Below are 20,249 nucleotides of genomic sequence, written 5' to 3'. Positions count from 1 at the left end.
TCATCCATCTAGCCACCTATATATCTGTCTGTCTATTCTATCTATCGGGACCAAGACTATATGACAGTGTTGTATACAGTATGTTTCATAGACATATAATTTTACGAATGCTTATCGCCGCTGTACGTACATGCATTACTTAGAGGTTTTGTCCAAATGTATTGCCGTAGGTTAGCGAGCCAAGATGGCCGACCCGCTGCGCATGCGCGCCTCAGATCGTGCAGCGGTCACAGATCGTGTCTTGACAGTAAGTACTCTGTTGTGTTCTAAAATGTGTTTAACATGTTTCTAGCTCATTCAACTTTCGCCATGCGTTAATTGCCTTGTTTGCGCCGGGTTAATTGTCTCTTTTGCGCCGTCACGACTTAATTGCTTAGTTTGCGTCATCATGAGTTTCTATAAATTCCGGGAATGAGTCAGTGCCAAAAATAGAACAGTGCCGTTACATACAGCACTCGCATGCACATTATAGCTCTTGTATTACTAGTCATTTTAATGCAAATGTGGGTTTTTACATTTCTCTTTATTCTGTGTTCATACTATTTTTGGCATTGTTTTCTTCTGTTTTCGACCACACATAATTATATACACACACAATCAGTGGTACTTTAACTACTTTAACAATTATATACACGCAATTGTGCAGTGAGGCAAATAAGTATTTGGCCAGTAACCCTTAGACTTCCTTTTGGATTTTGGCCAAATACTTTTTTACCCCACTGGGTTAGGGGGAACACTACATTAACCTTAGCCGCTCTTTCATGTCTCTGCTGTAAACAAACTGCATGCACACATTGCATAAAGTATCCCCCCCCCCCCCCTAAGTCATTTTCACACATTTTCGAAATAAAGAATTCATTCATTCTTTCATTCATGCCATCTAAATATGTTTGCGAGAGACTCCATTAGTTGTGTGAATGCACATACAGGCATGTTTGTTTTATGTTGTGTTTCTGTAAAGCTCTTTGAAAGCTAAGGCTGTTTGAAAGCGCTATATAAATAAAGATGACTTGACTTGACTTAAAGACACAGGCAAATAAATGCTGGCTCTACTACAAAGCCTCTGATTTCGGGAAAACCCCAACTGGAATGGGCTACGTACAAGCTAATAATTACGTGAAGCGAAAAAATTCCTAAAATAGTTACGCGAAACGTGCTGAGCCACAATGGCGACAAACCTTTTCAGAGATGTTATCAGAGCCGTTACAGTCACCATAACCATTAAATATTTTTTAGATCTGGATGATTGCTGCCACGTGGCTCTGTGAAAGATGAAAAAAGTTGCGGAAATAATCCCCCCATTCTTTTTTGGAAGTCAAGCAGATTATGCTGAGTTTTCGAAATTTTGCAATTCCACAAAATCAAATTAGTTTTGGTTTATTTTTTATTTTTTTTAACTCAAACTTCACAAGTAGGAATGTGCTTACTATGCATGTGCCGATATTACATTTTAATGGTATGATTACCTTGAGCAAAAATATTGGGGTGTCACCGTATTAAAATTACACCTCTAAAATGCCATTTATTTTTATCTAATTTTTTTAAAATATTTGGTTAAATTGAAACGTCTTTCATCCTGTTCAATTTTTAAGCAAAATATGGAATATTTAGTACTGAAGAAACATGTATCATATTAAGTCTAAACAAATAAATGTTAACATTTTTCTATTTTAAGTCTTCTTTGTAAGTCACAGTGTCTCATCACAGGTGAGCTGATTTTAGAGCAGACCAATGGACTACTCGTGTTGTCCTTGGGGCAAACTAGTACCCGCTGGCATCTCTTTTTTTGGACAATACACATCAATCATAGCAAAAAGGCATCTGTGTTTACAATATCTCGTTTTGCTCTATTCCGCCTCCTCCTCCTCCTCCTCTGTTATGCACTGAGAAGGAGAAAAAGTTAATTGAAGGCGATTAACTTCAAAGAGGCGGCTCCTTTCCACAGCTTTGCAAAGAGCCAATTATATTGTGCCCCGCTTGGACATTATCTCACAAAGAACAGCTCGTTACCAGTGACAGCCAGTGTTAGCGATTATTGAAACCTTGGCTTTTTAAAACCATTCACTTGTCCTCTTGTGTCATTTAAAGGAAGCATGTGTTTTTATTTAGGGTTAATTTTGGGGTGCATCCATCTTAAATTTCTTTATTCCCTTGATTATGCTTTAAATTTGTATTATGGCCCAACTCCAAAAATCCCACCCAGCAAACCTAAAAATATGACATATGCGCGATGACCTGTTATAGAGCGGTGGGAACAAATCACGTTGAGTATACTGAAAGGACTTTTTTTGGTTTAGTTGTGGCAGCGTCGAGCTGTATGCTGTGTTATGCTGCGGGCGGCTGGAAGTCGCCTGTGTCCAGATGCGTGCTTCTGCAGATGTTGGAGTCCTGCCCTTTCTCTAACCTAAAAATATATCCTGTAACACTGTATGAGCATCTGTCAGCTTCCTTATGCTACACAACAGCTGCTGTCAAAGTCCGTATTTAACTCTGTGTGAAATGTGAAAAGATCACAGCCTAGAGGTGAGGGTCACTTCCTGCCTGTTACGGTGTGAAGTGTTGAAAGTGTGCTAGGTTGAAGTCTTATTAACCTTCTCGCCGCCGCAATATTACTGCCCGTCAAAACGAACCTTTGTTGTTTTTTTGTTTTCAACACATAATGGATGGGGAGAACATCAACATGGCATTTTTCCATCTTTGGATGTAGTATCTATCAGCAGTAACGTTTGTGGTACAGTCAGTGGAGCCCGCAGCAGAGGTCAGCCACTGTGGAATGCCAAGTACAGAGACAAGTGTGACATTGAACATCTAACACTCATTTCTGCCCGTTTCTCTTTGCCCAACAGCTGTTTTATACATCACATCACACCAGATGCTGGTACAGTGTGTAGCCCTCCATATTTTGTGGTTCGGCACGCCCATTATTTTATTTTTTTTTTCAAGGGTGGTGTGGAGTCACCCTCCGTTTTTTGTGGACAATGCATATTGAAAGTTTATCAGTTTAGACGCTTTTCTGTTGTACCAGTTCTACCCTGAAACAGCCAGGCTCACCATATATGGTCGCGTTTCCGCTCCACATTTTCTATGCGGTTACAATGGTACTGCTTTTCAGAACCTCCTCTGAGGTGGTTCTAAAACAAAGGATGAGCAGGAACGTGACATTACTGATGTAGGCATTTCTTTAAGTGATGCAGCAAGTACCTTCACTGCACACACCCATTTCTTGGTTTTAAGTGCGCGAGACAGAGCCGCCAAGTCATAAAAGTCATAATGCAGTGCACACGTTTAACAACAATACTTTACCAGATTTACGATTTCATAGTGAAGCTTGTGGTAACAATTCTAACGAGTGGCTTCCACCGGGAAATCTGTGAAAATTTCTGTGTATTTGATGGGCTGTAATTAGCGGTGTTCCTTGTGATGCCAATTGTTCATTAGCATTAGAAAAGTTGATTTGTTGTGGTTGTGCTTGTTTGCAGTACAGTGAATATCTGCAACCACTCAGCATAAAAAAATGGAATTACAAAATAATGAAAAGAGTTAATTATTTTGTAAAAAAATAAACAATAAAACAAGATGAGCTGAATATGGAATATGTGGAGTGGAACTGTGCTGCGTGGTTAAGAAAAAAAAGGGGTGTGTGGAAAGAAGAGTGGGAGGATGATTGCATGGTTTCAGTTTGTTCAGACAAGAGGAGTGTGGCTTCTGTAGCAAAATAATTACGGTTTACTTTTGCGCACGCACGCACACACACACCGGTCTTTAGGACGACTTGCTGTCTCAGCTCTGTTTGACAGAAAATGTACAGTAGTGGTGTAGTGCGGCTAAATGGCAGTTAGCCATCCGACATCCTCTGTGTTTATTTTCCTCCAGTTGATTTGTTCTACTGTATACATTTGAATATGCGTTGATTTAAGGCATAGACAAGGAGTAAGCTATTGACTGAACTGGCTTGCATGCAGTTGTGATGTAATAATAACTTGCACCAAACAGAAAAGTTCTATATAGTGGCTTATTGCAAGTCTTGAAGAAGACTCTTCAATACCCCCCCCCCCCCCCCTAATCTGTGCTAAAATAAGAGAGAGAGCGCCCACATGAAAAATGAAAAATCATCAATGAGCAAAATGGGGCTTTTCTTACAATTTGTAACTACTTGAGTGATTTCCGATTGGGTGCTGTGGCACACAAATGTGCCATGAGTGATCATCAGTATCATCATCACACAGCAAATCATCCAATTTCACTTAATTTGTCTGAAAATGATTTCTTTATCACAAATATATCTCGCAGGCAGAACAATAAATTGTTTTTTTCCGATCAAATGGCAGAAGGTACAATAAACATCTGTGTATCTACCTGTTACCATTCATACAACAGAGTAAGTCATCAGCTTTTTGTTCAGTCGGATTCACATTTCACACTGAGTAAATTGAGATGAGTCTACCATTATTTCAATATTGATACTTTTTTCTTGTCTACTTCCCTTTTTTCTTTATCTGAATTTACTTGCTATTGTACTTGCCTCTTTTAAAAAATCTTTTATGCATACTTCAGTTCTTATTTTTCTTTTTAATTACTGTTTGATATTGACTCAAATAAAAAGCTAGGTAGGTAAGAGGTTGTGATCATCTTTGAATTTGGACGCTGTCAGCGTTTGCTTTGCCTTGAATGGGCGCTGTTGTGCCAACAGTAAATTGTCATACAAGACTGCAGCTGGGGGAGTTCCTGTCGTCGCACAAGCTCACACAGAGCGGCCCTGTGCTCAGGCCTCTAAAATGACAGAGCGACCAATCCACAAGGATCTAATTGTAGCGCTGCTCTCCTCGCCCGTGTGTGTGTGCGCGCGTGTTCTTCAATGTATTGCTGCTCTCTAATCCCATGTATGTGTTGGCTGCATGTGTCCCCCTGCAGAGAGGGGCGATGACAAAGCAGCAGCCCAGAAATAGCTCTTTGTGCTGGGGTCAGCGCCTGCCTGGGTGGAGACAGAGTGGAAACATTTCACGAGAGATCATATAAAAGGCAGATTAAATATAGCAAGGCTCAAATTACTGTGTGATCATTTTATTCATTTATATTTCCATCAATTAAGCAACAACAGAAAGAAGAAGAAACGTGGGAACGTAGTCTGAAAAGTACATGCTTACAGCCACTGGATGGCGCCGTCAGCTTTTACTCAGCCTTGTGGTTTTACTTAAATAGCTCATCAGATCCCAAGGATGTTTTCATCAGCATGGATTTGTCACTTTATTTGTTTACATGGAAATTTGGTTTGGATAACAATTGGGAAACAATTCTAGCAAACTGGGTTCTGATTAAATTGTCTGTAGCAACCACATTGTCATATTGTCACCCTCTTAAAATAATTGCCCAGGTCTTTTCTTTGAACCCCGATAACCCCGCCCACCCCGCGCCCCCCTAATTAATCGCCTCATGATGCAAATGGTTAAGAAAAATTGTGTTTCTTGTAAAATCTGAAAAAATGACATATGCGATTATTTTAAGAAGGCATCGATATAAAAAGTGTATTTTATCATGTTTTATTATTATCCACCTTTTTTATATTACATAACATTATTTTATTAATTTATTTATTATATTATAAAAAAAATTATGTTGTGATTTTTAATGCCCAAATTATTTTAACTGTATATTGTTGTTTTTATTTTATTATGTACTTGTTATATTTGTTTGTCTATTATTTAAAAAAATATTATATTTTGTTGATTTTACTACGCTATCTCACTGTGTTTTTTGTTTATTCATCTTTTTTTTTTTTTTATCTAGAACCATCTTGAAAAACTAAACAGACTAAAAGGTATATTCCTAAAACTGTAGCTATTGTAGTCTGAAATGTGTATGCCTTCTGTAGCTCATGCCAAACCAGATCCAGATTGCACATGTATGGCAGGGGAGTGTAGATTTATCATTGTCATATTTGAGTCCCTGAGTCAACTTAACCTTCTTGAAGTTATTGTGATCCAAGATGGTGGTCGTCCACTTGTCAAGTTCACAGGTGACGCATGTTTTTATCTTCTTTTTTTTCTCCTCAGATGGACCAGCTGTCTGATGAGGAGGTGGAAGTCAGAGAAGGGGAGGAAGAGGAGGACAGCGATAAGGAGGATCAGGATCTGGATAAGATGTTTGGAGCCTGGCTGGGAGAACTGGACAAACTCACGCAGGTACACATGCTGAACTACACAAGCCTTTTTCTACTCCAATTTTTCTTTGTTTGACATGCATTTGTTGGTGTATTTGGACCACCTAGAGCTTGGATGATGGCCGCCCGGAGCGCCCCCCTCAGCGTAAGGCGCCTCTAAGACAGGAGACCAACATGGCCAACTTCTCCTACAGATTCTCCATCTACAACATCAACGGTCAGACTCCCACATATAAGTGAGGCTACTCATTTGAGTCCTTTTTGAGATGTCATACGCAGGTGCTGTTCTGTCTGGTTGCAGAGGCGTTGAATCAGGGTGAAAATGTCGATTTGGACGCCCTTATGGCAGACCTCAGCTCCATTGAGCAGGAGCTCAACACCGTCAACCCCAAACACAACAGCAGCATGGCACGTCTAGGACTCACCGATACTAAGGTAAACTTACTGTTCTGACGCTGCATCATGCTTGGAGATGTGTCTAATGTTTTGTAACTTACGTGTACAGTAGTTATATATAGTCTTAGTGGGGCTGGGCGACATGGCCAAAAAATACAATTTTTACAGACATTCAGGACGACTACGATTTTAATTTATTTTAATCTAATAAACCCAACAAACATTTGTTCAAAAATAATTCCTGTGCAAAATGTTCAGACAACAATAATGTATACTGATTCTAAATTAGTTTTGACATATACTTAATATTCATATTTTTTTCTTAAATGCCAAAATTAAGTAGTTGGTAGCTATTGTAAACATGTCTTGTAAAGCACCCATCCAGCATTCTGCCACAAAAACATTTGAATGTGACGTAACATAAGAACAACAGCTTTTAATAATCCAAAAGACAAAATTCAATTTCATGATTTAGAAAAATTTCAACGATTCGATTTTTAAAATGACGATGTGTCGATTTATTGCCCAGCCCTAAGTCTTAGTACATACAATATGACACATTAGTGCCACTCTGACAGTGCCAATAGCACGTCAAACTCAAATGGCAGATACACCTCCCTCAAATAGATGCCTTTTTTTTCCAAACAGGAAAAAAAGTGTTAATTTTGATTGTCAGTTCACACACACACACACACACAGACATGAAAGAGTTAACTGGTGAGCCTATTTGAACTGTCGCTAACCAAAACAGCAGCGCAATAGTCTCTCAGATTAATGTATGGAGTGTTACTGCATGTTGTAAATAAGTTCCCTACACAACCTGCTTCAGTACTTGCCGTTTTACTTAATTTCTTAAAATGTCGTTTTTAAACTTCAGGTTCTAGGGTGTCCTAAAAACTTTCTGTAAAATGTTCACAATTAAATGTTGAGATATGCAAATGATATAGCTGCATGGTGAAGTAGTGTTTATCACATCTGCCTTAGATTTTGGAAATCTGGGTTTGAATCCGTGTTGGAACATTGCTGCGTGAGGTTTGCTCATTTTCCCCATGCGCAGGTTTTTCTCATTGCACTTACTTTTCCCACATTTCAAAACCATGCATATTAACTTAATTAAAGACTAATTTGTGCATGGGGTGAATGTGAATAAGTGGTTCGTTATGTGCTCTGTGATTTACTGACGACCAGTCCAAGATGTACTGGCCTGAAGTCAGCTGGGATAGGCTTCAGTTACCCAAGGCCCAGTATAGAAAATGATGGAATTGATCAAATATAATTTCTTAACATTGTAATGATATTGAACCCAAATCATAAAGGAGTGGTCTTAAGTTGTCTAAAACCTGCAGATACCCTGGCTTTACTTAAATTGCCAATTAACTCATTCACTGCCATTGACGGCTATAGACGTCAAAAATTCATTTGAACTATTTCTATTAGTTTAAACTTTTTTCCCACATTTGTTAACAAGAGTATGAAAACCTAGATTTTTTTTATTGTATTAGAACAGATATCAAATCTGTGATTAATCATGAGTTAACTAGTAAAGTCATACGATTAAATTTTTTAATCGCCTGACGCCCCTAATTTTTAATAATCTTTTCCTTATAAAAAAAGATTGTTAAAAATTAAAAAATATATATAAAAAATAAAAGATTATTAAAAATTAGGGGCATCAGGCAATTAAAATTTGTAGTCGTAATTCATCGCATGACTTCACTAGTTAACTTACGATTGATCACAAATTTTATATCTGTTCTAAATGTACAAAAAAAAATCTAGGGTGTCATACACTTGTTAACAAAATTGGAAAAATATGTTAAACTAATAAGAAATAGTTCAAATGAATTTTTGACATATATAGCTGTCAATGGCAGTGAATGAGTTAAAGAGAGACCATACAAGTTTAGATAGTTTAACCTCTCCTTCACGCTTTAAACTTATTTTTAACTTTTTAAAACACACTTACACTTTATAAAAACACTCATATTAGAGTATTCCTTAGTGTATGTTCTCACTCTCTTGTTCACACAGTTCTTTAAATAAGACGCTTGATGTTTGCTCTAAAAATGATACATAGAAGAGGATTAAGCGTATATTTAAACACCAAAATGTTCAACCAAACCTTATAATTTAGTCTAACAAAAATTTCTTTTCAAAAAGTCTTAATGCAAACGTAATGTGAAATAGACAGTCTAACAGCAATTAGCGTAGTTGTTATGGTAATTATAAACTTTCAAACAACTGCTACTTTAACACACACGAAGCAATATTACAAAATGTCACTTTCAATAAATGAACCTCTCAGTGCAATAGATGCCTCCCTAAATAAAACCCCAGTCACAATTTGCGAAAATACGGCATCCTCACAAAGGCAGCATTTTGAATCTTTTATCCCTTTCCACACTTTTTTTTGTCCAGGTCCGTCAGAAGCCGCCAGCAGGGCGCAGTAGCAGGCAGCAATCCGCAGGAGGATGCGGCGACGGTAGTGGGGCTAACGGTGTCAGTGGCGGTGGCAGCAGCGGGGCGAGCAGTAGCAGCAGCAGCACCAGGGCCTCGCCGGCCGGCACCGTCAGGGTTGCCTCTGGACAACAAGGGAGGCCGGCGCTGGCATCTAACTTTAGCCTGGACGACATCACTGCTCAGCTCGAGAAGGTATGTTAGTGGCAGTGTGAAGAGCTCTTAAAAAAAAAAAAAAAAGAAGAAGCAGCAATGTTTGTATTTATGAAACAAGAGAAATAGTTGGGGGTGGTTAGCCAGTGGATCTTGCTAAACATGCTCCTGATAAGCAAAAGAACAAATGCGACAGTAGAAGTAACATGTAGCTGATGAACCAAAGATATATTTGAATGTGCTGTTCCAACTAATTCTCTTCACATTTTAATGTGTTACCTCCCCTGAGGAAGTAAAATCATATTTTGGACTTCCCAACCAGTGTGCATTAGTGTGATGAGAGCTCACAAGGTGTGCCACAGGATTCAATTTCACTTGATTGGTCATATTTATTTACTACAAATATATTTTACTAAAATGGAAGAAGGTACTGTACATAATTTAACTATGCATCTACTTTCTTTTTCTTTTTTTTTGTGGTTTGCCTTATTACTTCATTTATTTATCGTAATTCATATATATTTATTTATAGAATTATATTTGAATGGGGGGAAAAAATCACTTTTCATCAAGTGTATGCAGCCTGAAATGTCAAATGTCAAGTTTAATCTACTTCTGATCCATATTGTATTTTATATTGGACAGCAATGTAAATGTACCATAGAAAATCCTGTAAACAATTAGAGGTTCATGATCACAATGTTGTATAAAATTGCATACTGCATTCCTTGCATCTAGTGTCTGCCGTATAGTGCAAGTTTTCCTCTTTCTTGCAAGGAATAATTCCAGTGCTTTTCAAGATGCCTTCCATATCTGCATTTGTTTAAAGAGAATACAGGACTAGAATTTAAAGATGGCTGACTGAGGACAACAACATTTATCCCTGGTGTCAATCACAAGACCAAAGCCAAACTCATTAAGCAGATTAGTTTATTTGTCAACTTGATTAAAAAATGAATTACTATCCATTAAGTCATGTTCACTCATCCTTACTGAGTTGCCTTCGGTGAGACATCAAGATTATTTACCATCTCTGCCTTCCCATCAGGCATCAATGAGCATGGACGAAGCTGCCCGTCAAAGTTCCTCCCACTCGCTCGGCTCGAGCTCCACCACGTCGGCCTCGGTGCGGCGCCCGGCGTCCGGCCAGCGGCAGCATCGACGCACGGGATCGGTCGGCACCGTCAGTGAACATGAGGTAAACATGACTTTGATGCTAATGATTCCTTCCTTCTGTTATAGCACGTATCAACAGATTTCTCAATGATCAATTAATGGATGATGTCATTCCTACTCCTAGTAATGATGCAGAGTCAATTCCTTGTAGGTGCAATCTGTCATCCACTCTTCACGCTCCTCCGTCGCGTCAGCCTCAGGAACGTCTGTCAATTCTGCCTCCTCGATGGAGTCCCTGGACAATGTTGTCCATACCAGCAACTCTGACGGTCTTACTGCCCCACGCCCAACCAATGGCACCTGCCAGAGTCGGGACAGCACGGAGGTAAACGGCCATTTTACCGAGCAAGTTTGACCCATGCCAACATTCGACCTCATTGTTATTTCACCTCATTGGATCCCAATAGTGTACTACTGTAGGCACCTGTTGTCTGTTTAGGCCTCAGGATTAAACTGAGCCTGCTTTCATTTAAAGAGATTATATTTGACATATCGGCTAAAATCATACGCACAGTTTAAGACGGGAATCCATTATCCAGGAAGTGCATGTTTTTTAAGGATTGAAATCAATCTGAATTAAAATTCTTATTTTAATGAGCCAACCTCAGTACATAATCTTCGAGCTGCTCACTGGGATATTGGGATGGTCCTGTAGATAGATGAGAAACATAACCATATCATCCATCATCATCATTAGTAGCTATACAAAAATATATTTCTGTCTTGTTGACATGTTTAAAGTTAAAGCCCTCTATGTTGCGCAACCTTAGGGCGAAGAACACACATGCGCGCACAATTCACATGCACACGCGCCTAATCGTTTGTGTGTGCGAATGACCTAAATATTAGTGGAGTATGCTAATGCTTTCGATAAAATGATTTCTAGAGATGAAGCACACAAGATTTAGAAGAATGAGGCTGCTGACCAAAAATAGAAAATGTGTATTTGTGATATGTATACTATACAGTTGTTTATATATTAGAGCTGTCAAACGATTTCATTTTTTAATCAGATTAATCACATCTTAGAATTTTGATTAATCACTTAATTAAAAAGGCTTGTTATCAACACTTTTTGCCTGTTATGTGTTCATTCTTGAGACATTTAATGTTATGAGGACATCTTCAACATTTTTTTATCCACTGCACACACTCATCCCCACGACGGCGTATTAGGGCCTCGTTTTTTTTTCTTTTTTTCCCCAGAGTGGGGGGTAATATTCCAAGGGAAAACTTGCAAATTTCCCGCCCTAATACGCCTAATATCTTCCACTTTTTCTAATCAGGTAATTACTTGCATAATTCAAAATAGGGAAAAAAATGACCCCGATAGTTTGAAATGAACAAAAATTTTGAGCGTCATACGCAAACATTTATTAAATGCTTTACTTTAATGCATGTAGTAATGTTTATTGCTTAAACACAACCTGCACTACCTTAAAAGTAAACATCCGCTGTCAAGCTAAAGGATAATCTGCAATCAAAATTAATAGTTTGATTTATCTCTGTATATACATGATTAATGCGATATTTTTTTGTGATTCATTAATTAGTTAACACTTTAACTTTGATAGCACTATTATATATTTTAAATACTTTTTGTTTACATTTGTAATTGTATTATTATTATTGTTGTTGTTGTTACTGTTATTCCTATTATTATTAGTTAATGTCATCAGTTGTAGTACAGTATTTTCAGTCGCCCCATTAGTCTTTACCGTCTTGAGGTTTAAAACGTCAAATATTTGTGTGGTTTCCTGCAGCTTGTCGTTAATGACAATAGTTGTTACATATAGTGTGTATGTGCAGTATTTTCCCCCCCACAGGTTTCCTTGCTTTTGCCGTAGTCTGCCGCTTCACCACACAGCTTCCCGCTAAAGCAAGACACCACATTCACTCACCAGGATTCCGTCTTGTCTGTCTCTGTGTCCGTCTGTCTGTCTCCTTCAAGCACTCCTATCTGGACAGGGAAACCTCTCTGATTCTGAGAAACATAGCAGGGAAACCTTCACACCTGCTGACCAAGGTGACCCCCCACTTTCCATTTCTCACTGCACACTCACCCTCTCCTTTCCCTGTCTATCCTGGCCTTGCCGTCTTTTGCATGCCGTTTCGGTTGTCATTTTGCCTCCAGAGTCATTGCCACTTTGCACGTTTCTTTCCTCTCCATGATTTCAAAAGGAATTTGGATTGTGTGCATTCCAAAGACGAGACTTGCAAAAGTGCAATCACACAAATTGTGTCGATGCAATCCAACGTAATGCTACAACAAGAAATGTTAAATGCTAAAGCTCAAGCCCCAATAGATATTAACTTTGTAGCGCCCTTTGTTGTCTCATGATATGCTCTTATTTACATTTTATGCATGGCCACATGACACTGGTTCAACCTCACATATTTTGCAGAACTGTATAAACATACTGTATAGCACCCAAAAATTTAGAGCGTCCCCTGTATTGAACACCCTCTGCAAAAATTATTGGACGAGATCATGGACTGAAATTCAGTAATATTATGGTATATCTTAAAGTGTGCATTCTTCACACTGCTCACAGCATAACCCCCCCTTGTCTTCTTGCTTATTTAAGCAAAGCTATCTCTTGTTCTTGTGTGATTGTGCTTTAAGCAAGCCTCAAATGCATCGGTAAAATGTTTGGGAGAATGTTTGTCATGTTAATTTTTTTTTAATGTCTTCTCTGAGGCGATGCTAGGTAAGTCAATGTCTCCGATTCTGTGTCTGCTATCGCCTTCCAAATTGCTGCTGTAGCCTATTAATAAATAACCTATAATTAAACTTAAATTTAAACTCACTATGAGAAAAATATAGGAACTTTGAAAAACGTGCTGCCTTCTGGTGTGTTATCATTTATTATTTATTGTAACAAGACAGAACACTTGAGGATCTGGTGGATCACGATACCAATGCTAAATACAGCTCACTCTGCATTATATATTCAGCCATTGCTGCTGGCATATTGTCGACTTCAACCATATTGAACCGAGCAACCAAGGCAGATTACAATCGTACTTCATGATACGTAATTTTCATGTCCTGTTTTATAATTATCAATAAAGCAAAATATGCACAGTGGCTTGAACCATCAAAATAAGATAAATGCCCCCCAAAAAAATGTGTTTTTTAAAAAGTAATGTGACAAGAATGCAGTTGACATATTTGTGTGTGTCCATCAGTCTGATTGAGTTGTTTAACAGTAATGTTATTTGGGAGTCGGCCAGTTGCAGTCATGTAGCTCAGTAGATGAACGCTGTGCTTGCTAACACAGATCAATGCAGTTCATAAGAACAAGCTGCCAATTAATTGTTTTTTGTTTAAAGCTGATTGAGATTGATGTTGTGCTACGGGGGAACAGGCTTGCTCTCATAAACCATCCTGTCGTATTGCCGTCATAGTTTTATCTGTTGGAATTCTCCAGATAAAATAGATAAATGTCTCTGGCATCGTTTTGACACTCGGCTGCTCTCTAGCTAAGCTGCAGGCATCTTAATAGTGAAGGTTAAGGTTTTTTTCATCCGTTTGTGTGAGTGTGTGTTGGCCGAGAGCATGGAAGCTCGATAATCCTCTTTGCTGCCGAGGGGAGTGATTGCTGGGACCATCATAGGAAAACACGTGCTTGCACACAGCAGTTGGCTGGCATCAGGCGTGTCCTTTAGACCTTTGAGCTTTGGCTGTCAAGTCCTTTTCTGCAAACTGATCTCCATCTACACATCATCACTGGCCTCAGCGATCCAAGTTAGCTTTGCACTTCCTCGCCACTGATGGACCCTGATTTTTGTTCTTTTATTTTCATTTTCGAGCCTGCGTAATTCTGGCACCAGACATCTGTCTGAGCCTAGTGGCTTCAAATCAAGGGAATGTTGTCAGATTAATGTTAGACTTTTAGAACCATTTACCTTCAAGCAACTGCTACCGGCTTTAAAGTCAGATTTATTGATCCAAAATAAAGTTTTTGTGATTCTCCCTCTGATTAAAAGGTTAGAATCAGTGCTGGCTTATACATGCTTATATATGCACACACATGTTTACTATTTGACATACTTTTATCAGCCTAGATGTTTTGGATGAACAGGGAACACTGATGCATAGGCCAGCACTTTTCAATCGATTTTCAAATCTAATTTAACATGTTTGGACACTTTACAGTGCTTCCGGAAGGTATTGACAGCATTTCACTTTTTTCCACAATTTGTTACATTACAGCCTCATCCCAAAATAGAATAAATTATTTATTTATTTTTTTGCTATTGAAAAAACAGACGTCACATCTACATAAGTATTCTTAGCCTTTGCTCAATCCTAATTACAGCCTCGAGTTGTTGTTTTTTTTAAATCGAAGCCACAAGCTTGTCACATCTTTGGGCAGTTTTTGCCGATTCCTCTTTGCAGCACCTCTCAAGCTCCATCAGGTTGGATGGGGATTGTCAGCAATTTTCAGATCTCTCCAGAGATGTTCGATCGGCTTCAAGTCTGGCTGGGCCACTTAAAGACATTCACAGAGTTGTCCTGAAGTCACTCCTTGCTTGTTTTGGCTCTGCGCTTAGTCGGAGGTCCTGAGCACTCTGGAGCAGTTTTACATACAAAATGTATCTGTACATTACTGCATTCATCTTTCCTTTAATCCTGATTAATCTCCTGATTCATACCACTGAAAAACATCCTTGCAGTAAGATGCTGCCACCACCATGCTTCAGTGTAGGGATGATATTGGTCAGGTGATGAGCGGTGCCTCATGGTTTCCTCCAAATATGACGCCTGGGATTCACCCCAAAGAGTTCAATCTTTGTCTTTAGCAGAACAGAGAATTTTCTTTCTCATGGTCTGAGAGGCCTACAGATGTCTCTTGGAAACTCAAGAAGGCTGCAATGTGTCTTTTGCTAAGGAGTAAGCTTCCGTCTGGCCACTGGCTTGATTGGTGGAGTGGTGCAGAGACTGTTGTCCTTCTGGATGGTTCTTCTCTCTCCATAGAGGACAGCTGGAGCTTTGACAGAGTGACCATCAGGTTCTTGGTCACCGCCTTGACCAAGGCAATAGACGGGCAGCCAGATCTAGGAAGAGTGCTGCTGGTTCAGAACTTCTTCCATTAACGGATGATGCAGACCTTCAAAGCAGCATAATTTTTTCTGTACCCTTCTCCAGATGTGCAATCCTCGTTTGCAGTTCTACAGACAATTCCTTTGACGTCATGCTTTGTTCAAAGGCATGCACTACCATCTGTGCGCCCTTATGTAGACAGGTGTGTGCCTTTCCAATTGATGTCCTATTAACTGAATTTACCACAGGCGGACTTCAATTAAGAGGTAGGAAACTCAAGGTGGCAAAGACTGAATACTCATGTACGTGTTGTTAAAAAAAAAAAAAATGTAAAAAGCTTTTTTGTGTGTAGAAGTTTGAGGAAAACATTAATTTATTCCATTTTGGAATGATGATGTAACAAAATGTGGAAAAAGTCAAGCACTGTCAATACTTTCCGGATTCATTGTATAGCTTGTGCAAAAATATAATCGGGAAGAAAAATTAAATGTTTGAAAATGTTGTAATGTAATACCTCGTAGTACCTTGTAAAAAAAAACTTTCTCAAGATATGATTTTTGTGGTTGGAATACTTCAACTACAGTATAGGACCTCCATAAGTATTACTTATTTTTGGAGTATGACTGTTCACATAATGAGTCAAAATTAGTGTTTTTCTTGCTAATTAAATTTGACCAGACCTGAATTTGACACGCTTCTTTTTTCTTTTTTTATTGTGGTGTGGTCTTACTGGTAATACCTCATAATTTACTTGTAGGTTTTAATTGCTAGATTTAAGCATATTTATAGCTTGGCTTTTTTTTTTTATATGGATTTTATCCAAACTTGTTTCAATTTTCGATACACGATTGGTCCTTTTTGTGTTGGGTCCACTAAGGACCCCTTTGTTCAGACTGGCAGCCCAAATTAGATTTTTAGCCCATCTAGATTGAATGTGGATGGCTCTTTTGTAGTCTGAACAATCACAAAGCACATGAAATCCGATTTGGACAGGACGCGTTTTAGTCTGATCAGCTCAAAACACTTAGAATGGGTTTGACTGTCCTGACGTCACTCTACGCTTGCAAAACCAATGCGCCCGCGCTGTCAATATCCAATCGGTTCGCTGCCCGGCTGTTTCCTCGCATGCTCGGCAGTCACTCGCCTTGACGGCTCCACTGCCCCGTCGGCTCCTGTCATGCTCAACCGGAAATACAGTGACAGTTTACGTTACTCGCTACCCCATCAGATCTTCACATGCTCAACGGGAAATAGCAAAATAGTGCCCGGTCATAGCCATAGATATATGGTCATTAAAAAAGAAAGAAAAAGAAAAGAAAACTGCTTAACGGGCATGCGAGGAACGGGAAGTACGGAGCGATAAACAGCTTCACATGACGTCAAACAATACACGCGCTGGGCGTCGCTTCCGTTCGACGTCGTTGCTACAGCAACCTGTCGAGATAGTTCAATAATGTTGCTCAGTCTGAACAGGGCCAAATCGGATTTGGTCACTTGCTAAAGACAGTCTGGACTGTCAGCCCTAAAAATCGGATTTGAGGAGGAATCCGATTTGCCTGCAGTCTGAACGCAGCCTTGGATTCAATTCAGATTATTCACATTTTTTTCCCCATGTAGTCCTGGATAGTCTCAAAGTCAAAGTATCGGCACTCATTAGAGCTTGCAGGAAACTGTATAAGTATGTTATATCATAGAGCACTGGTTCTATGTCATTTACAATGCGTCAGCATTTACTGGCATTCACACACACACAAATCCTGGCCCACTTGTGCTGCCTCTATGCAAATTGCGTCACTCAGCTGCTGTGTTCTCTTGTTTATGGCAGCTCAAAAGGAACATTGGGCCTTGTGACTTAAAGTGAATCAAATTTAACTTAATTGCTAATATAGGTCAAGTGCATCCAAAAAGGGAGGGGGAAAGATGTGCGTGGCAAGCTGCAATGACAACAGTAATAGGAAGAAAAACGCTCAATTAAATGAATTCATCCTTTTTATCCGGTATTATTTGGCTTCTATTAAAATAGTAAGCACAAGCCAAATAATACCGAAATGCAATCAGAATAATATACTTTAGCCAAATTGGAAAAACACTCCGCTAACATAAAATACTTGCTAGCAAATCGAGCATATTACCCAACTACCATTTTTAACATCTCAAAAAGATTTCATTATCTCATACGCATTCTAATTACTCAGTTATTTTCAGTATTCATGTCACAAATAATCCTCAATCATTGTTTTCAGCAAATAGCTGATGTAGTATAATGTTTTTTGTCAAAATTAAATCCCATACTTTTTTTGTTATGTAAGATAGTGTCACAGTATTGTGTGACATTCAGTAACTTTTAAAAAAAATAACAGAACCACATGTCACTAACCAATAGTATTGATTTGTGAAAAAATAATAAATTGACCAAATTCGGACAGAGGTTTCCATCCCTTATAGACAATATTATACTTATATTTCATGTAGTATTAGCAGAAGTATTAAGACTTGCACAGTATGTAATAAGAATTGCACATGCAAAAAAAGTTTGTTAGGAAAAAAAGTGTAGCATAACTTACAGTAATAACGTAAAACACTTTTGGCTTGTTAGTATAATGAGAAGAAAGCAAGTTAATTGCCATCTGTCTACAGTACTTCAATAAGATAAAACAGTCTGACTGAATGAAGAGTGTTGTATTAATATTTTTTTGTGTGGAAGTCGAGGGTCTAAAAATGAGTTTGTCTGGATCCGCCATCTTGCCTTCATTCTGCCCACTGTGTCCAACTTAATTCTTGTGCATGTGCAATGTGGTCACCTGGTTGTATACTCCGGGGGAAAGTTCTAATTTTGTCTGTGCTACCACTTAGACTTCCATATTATTACCAGGGCAAATGTCTGTCTTCCTTCCACTCACTGTGCAGGAAATAAGAATGTTGCTATAATGAGGATCACAGTTGGCGTTGGCCCTATAGTCGTTGAGAAATAGTTGCTACAATGATCGGAATAGTCACTAAATACAGTGACCATGAACATATCTCAAAGTTGGTAAACCCGAAAACAGGTCACTGCTCTTGTTCGCTTCAACTGCCAACACGTGCACGTTAAAATAAAAGCAGTGCATATGTTACATTTTATTTTGACTTTGCATGGGCTGGATGTGACCCGCAGGTGCTACTTTGACCATGTGTGCTTTACATCTTGAAATGTATCCATGAGGTCTGAGCGCAAACAACAATTACTGGTGCTAATTTTAGAACTACCGTATACCAAAATTATGTGTACTTATGTCAAATGCATTTGCATTTAATTTTTAGGAATGTCCATTTAAAAAAAAAAAAAAACATTTATACAATATAGGTACATTTTTCATGTGCAGTACATTTTAATTGAATCATTAAGTAGAGTTGTTATGCATATATTTAAGCACAGTGTAAACAATAATGCAATATTAAATATACTTTTTAGAAGTAAAACCTCCGTCTCGTTTTTAATGAACATTTAAAGCAACGGTAGGCTACATGTATTTATGTTGGTCATGGTAGTGAACTTTTTAGGTGGTATTTGTTAACAGTTTAACCAGCACTATTGTAGACAAATTCCCTCCACACACTTAACTCTAAACATTAATTAAACACGGAGATATTAACGAATTTTTGGCATGAACGTTGCAACAGAGGAGAGTAGGATGTCAGCCTGACCGTTGCCCCTCCTCCACCGCCCCTGCACTCTCTCACGTTGCATCCATCTCGTCAGTCCGGAAGAGAGATGTGACGAGATGAGGTAGCTTTTATTTATTTTATTTTTTTTTAATTTTTTCCTGTTTTCCGTCTGATGAGTAGCGTCCCTCGCCAGCCGTCGTTCGACCTACTTTTCACACTTTTCTTCGCTTGCTCGACCCGTACGGTGCAGATAGCAGCCGACAGCTAGCCTACAACCTGATAGAGGGACTGTACGCGTTTTGATTTTGTTTTCGACTTCGGTGTCGTCATCCCCTCTTTTTTTACGAACGTGTTTAGGAGTTGACAGGTTATATTCGTAACTTGTTTGAATCAAAGTGACGTTTTTTTTTTTAAATATATATTTTTTTTTATCGTAAAGGAGAGCGTAGTGTATCCGAAAAAAGTGAACCCTCGACCAGGACTCATAGTCGCTAATCGTTGCCTTTATGGTATTGAGGATGGGGTTGCCATGACGACGCTCGATCGCCTTTATTGCGACACAACTTTGTAACTGGAAAAACTGGAATACAGAAATCTGAAGGTACTCTTCAATTCTCCAGCATGGTTGGATGCTAACGCAGACACAGAATCGTTGACCAAAAACTGACGAAAACAATGAATTCCTGCTGGAAGAGTCAGGTAAAGTTCAGCTAATTGTAGGCATTTAGGTGTACAGTAAGGTCGTTTGTTTACAGTGTCTGACAATGTGTGTGTATGGATGCGTGTGCGTGCATGCAGGAGGAGCAGGCTGCCAAGCTGAAGGCGGACAACATCAGAGTAGCCCTGGAGAAAATAAAGGAGGCTCAGGTGAAAAAGGTAAGGTTCTCTTGCACCTGCTGGTCACATTAGTTAAAGATACCTGTACAATGCAATAAAAAGCAATACAAATGTTCTGACTTAAAAAAAACAATGCACTATTCTCCCACTATTTGTGGGTTATAATGACCAAGCCCTGTCACCAATAGTGAAAATCTATGAATAGTTGACAACCCACCTTTAAGTGTTTATAATTGCTTATAGAAGCTACAAAATGTAGAAGCGCACTACATTTGTCAAAAATGAAACAACTCATTTCAACATAGTTCCTTGGCAACAAGATGACATCAAAACCCTTTTAGCCTTAATGAAGTGTCTTAACTCATCGACGTATTTCCT

General features: G+C 38.8%; 1 protein-coding gene across 3 annotated transcripts in view; it reads left to right on the top strand.

Moving 5' to 3' along the window:
- raph1a (Ras association (RalGDS/AF-6) and pleckstrin homology domains 1a) overlaps positions 1–20,249 on the top strand; it is a 68,796-nt gene that overhangs the window by 34,713 nt on the left and 13,834 nt on the right. For 2 of the 3 annotated variants that reach the window (XM_077579828.1, XM_077579827.1), the window contains 8 exons: positions 6,051–6,179; positions 6,266–6,374; positions 6,459–6,592; positions 8,972–9,205; positions 10,212–10,361; positions 10,491–10,664; positions 12,291–12,365; positions 19,833–19,910. In XM_077579828.1, the coding sequence (XP_077435954.1) occupies positions 6,051–6,179; positions 6,266–6,374; positions 6,459–6,592; positions 8,972–9,205; positions 10,212–10,361; positions 10,491–10,664; positions 12,291–12,365; positions 19,833–19,910 (1,083 nt within the window). The remainder of the gene's footprint in view (positions 1–6,050; positions 6,180–6,265; positions 6,375–6,458; positions 6,593–8,971; positions 9,206–10,211; positions 10,362–10,490; positions 10,665–12,290; positions 12,366–19,832; positions 19,911–20,249) is intronic. The other variant, XM_077579829.1, reaches the window with a different exon arrangement.

This window comes from Vanacampus margaritifer, chromosome 11 (genome assembly GCF_051991255.1).
Source record: "Vanacampus margaritifer isolate UIUO_Vmar chromosome 11, RoL_Vmar_1.0, whole genome shotgun sequence".
Taxonomy (NCBI): Eukaryota; Metazoa; Chordata; class Actinopteri; order Syngnathiformes; family Syngnathidae; genus Vanacampus; species Vanacampus margaritifer.
The sequence above is the reverse complement of the archived record's forward strand: the minus strand, read 5'-3'. Positions and strand labels throughout refer to the sequence as shown.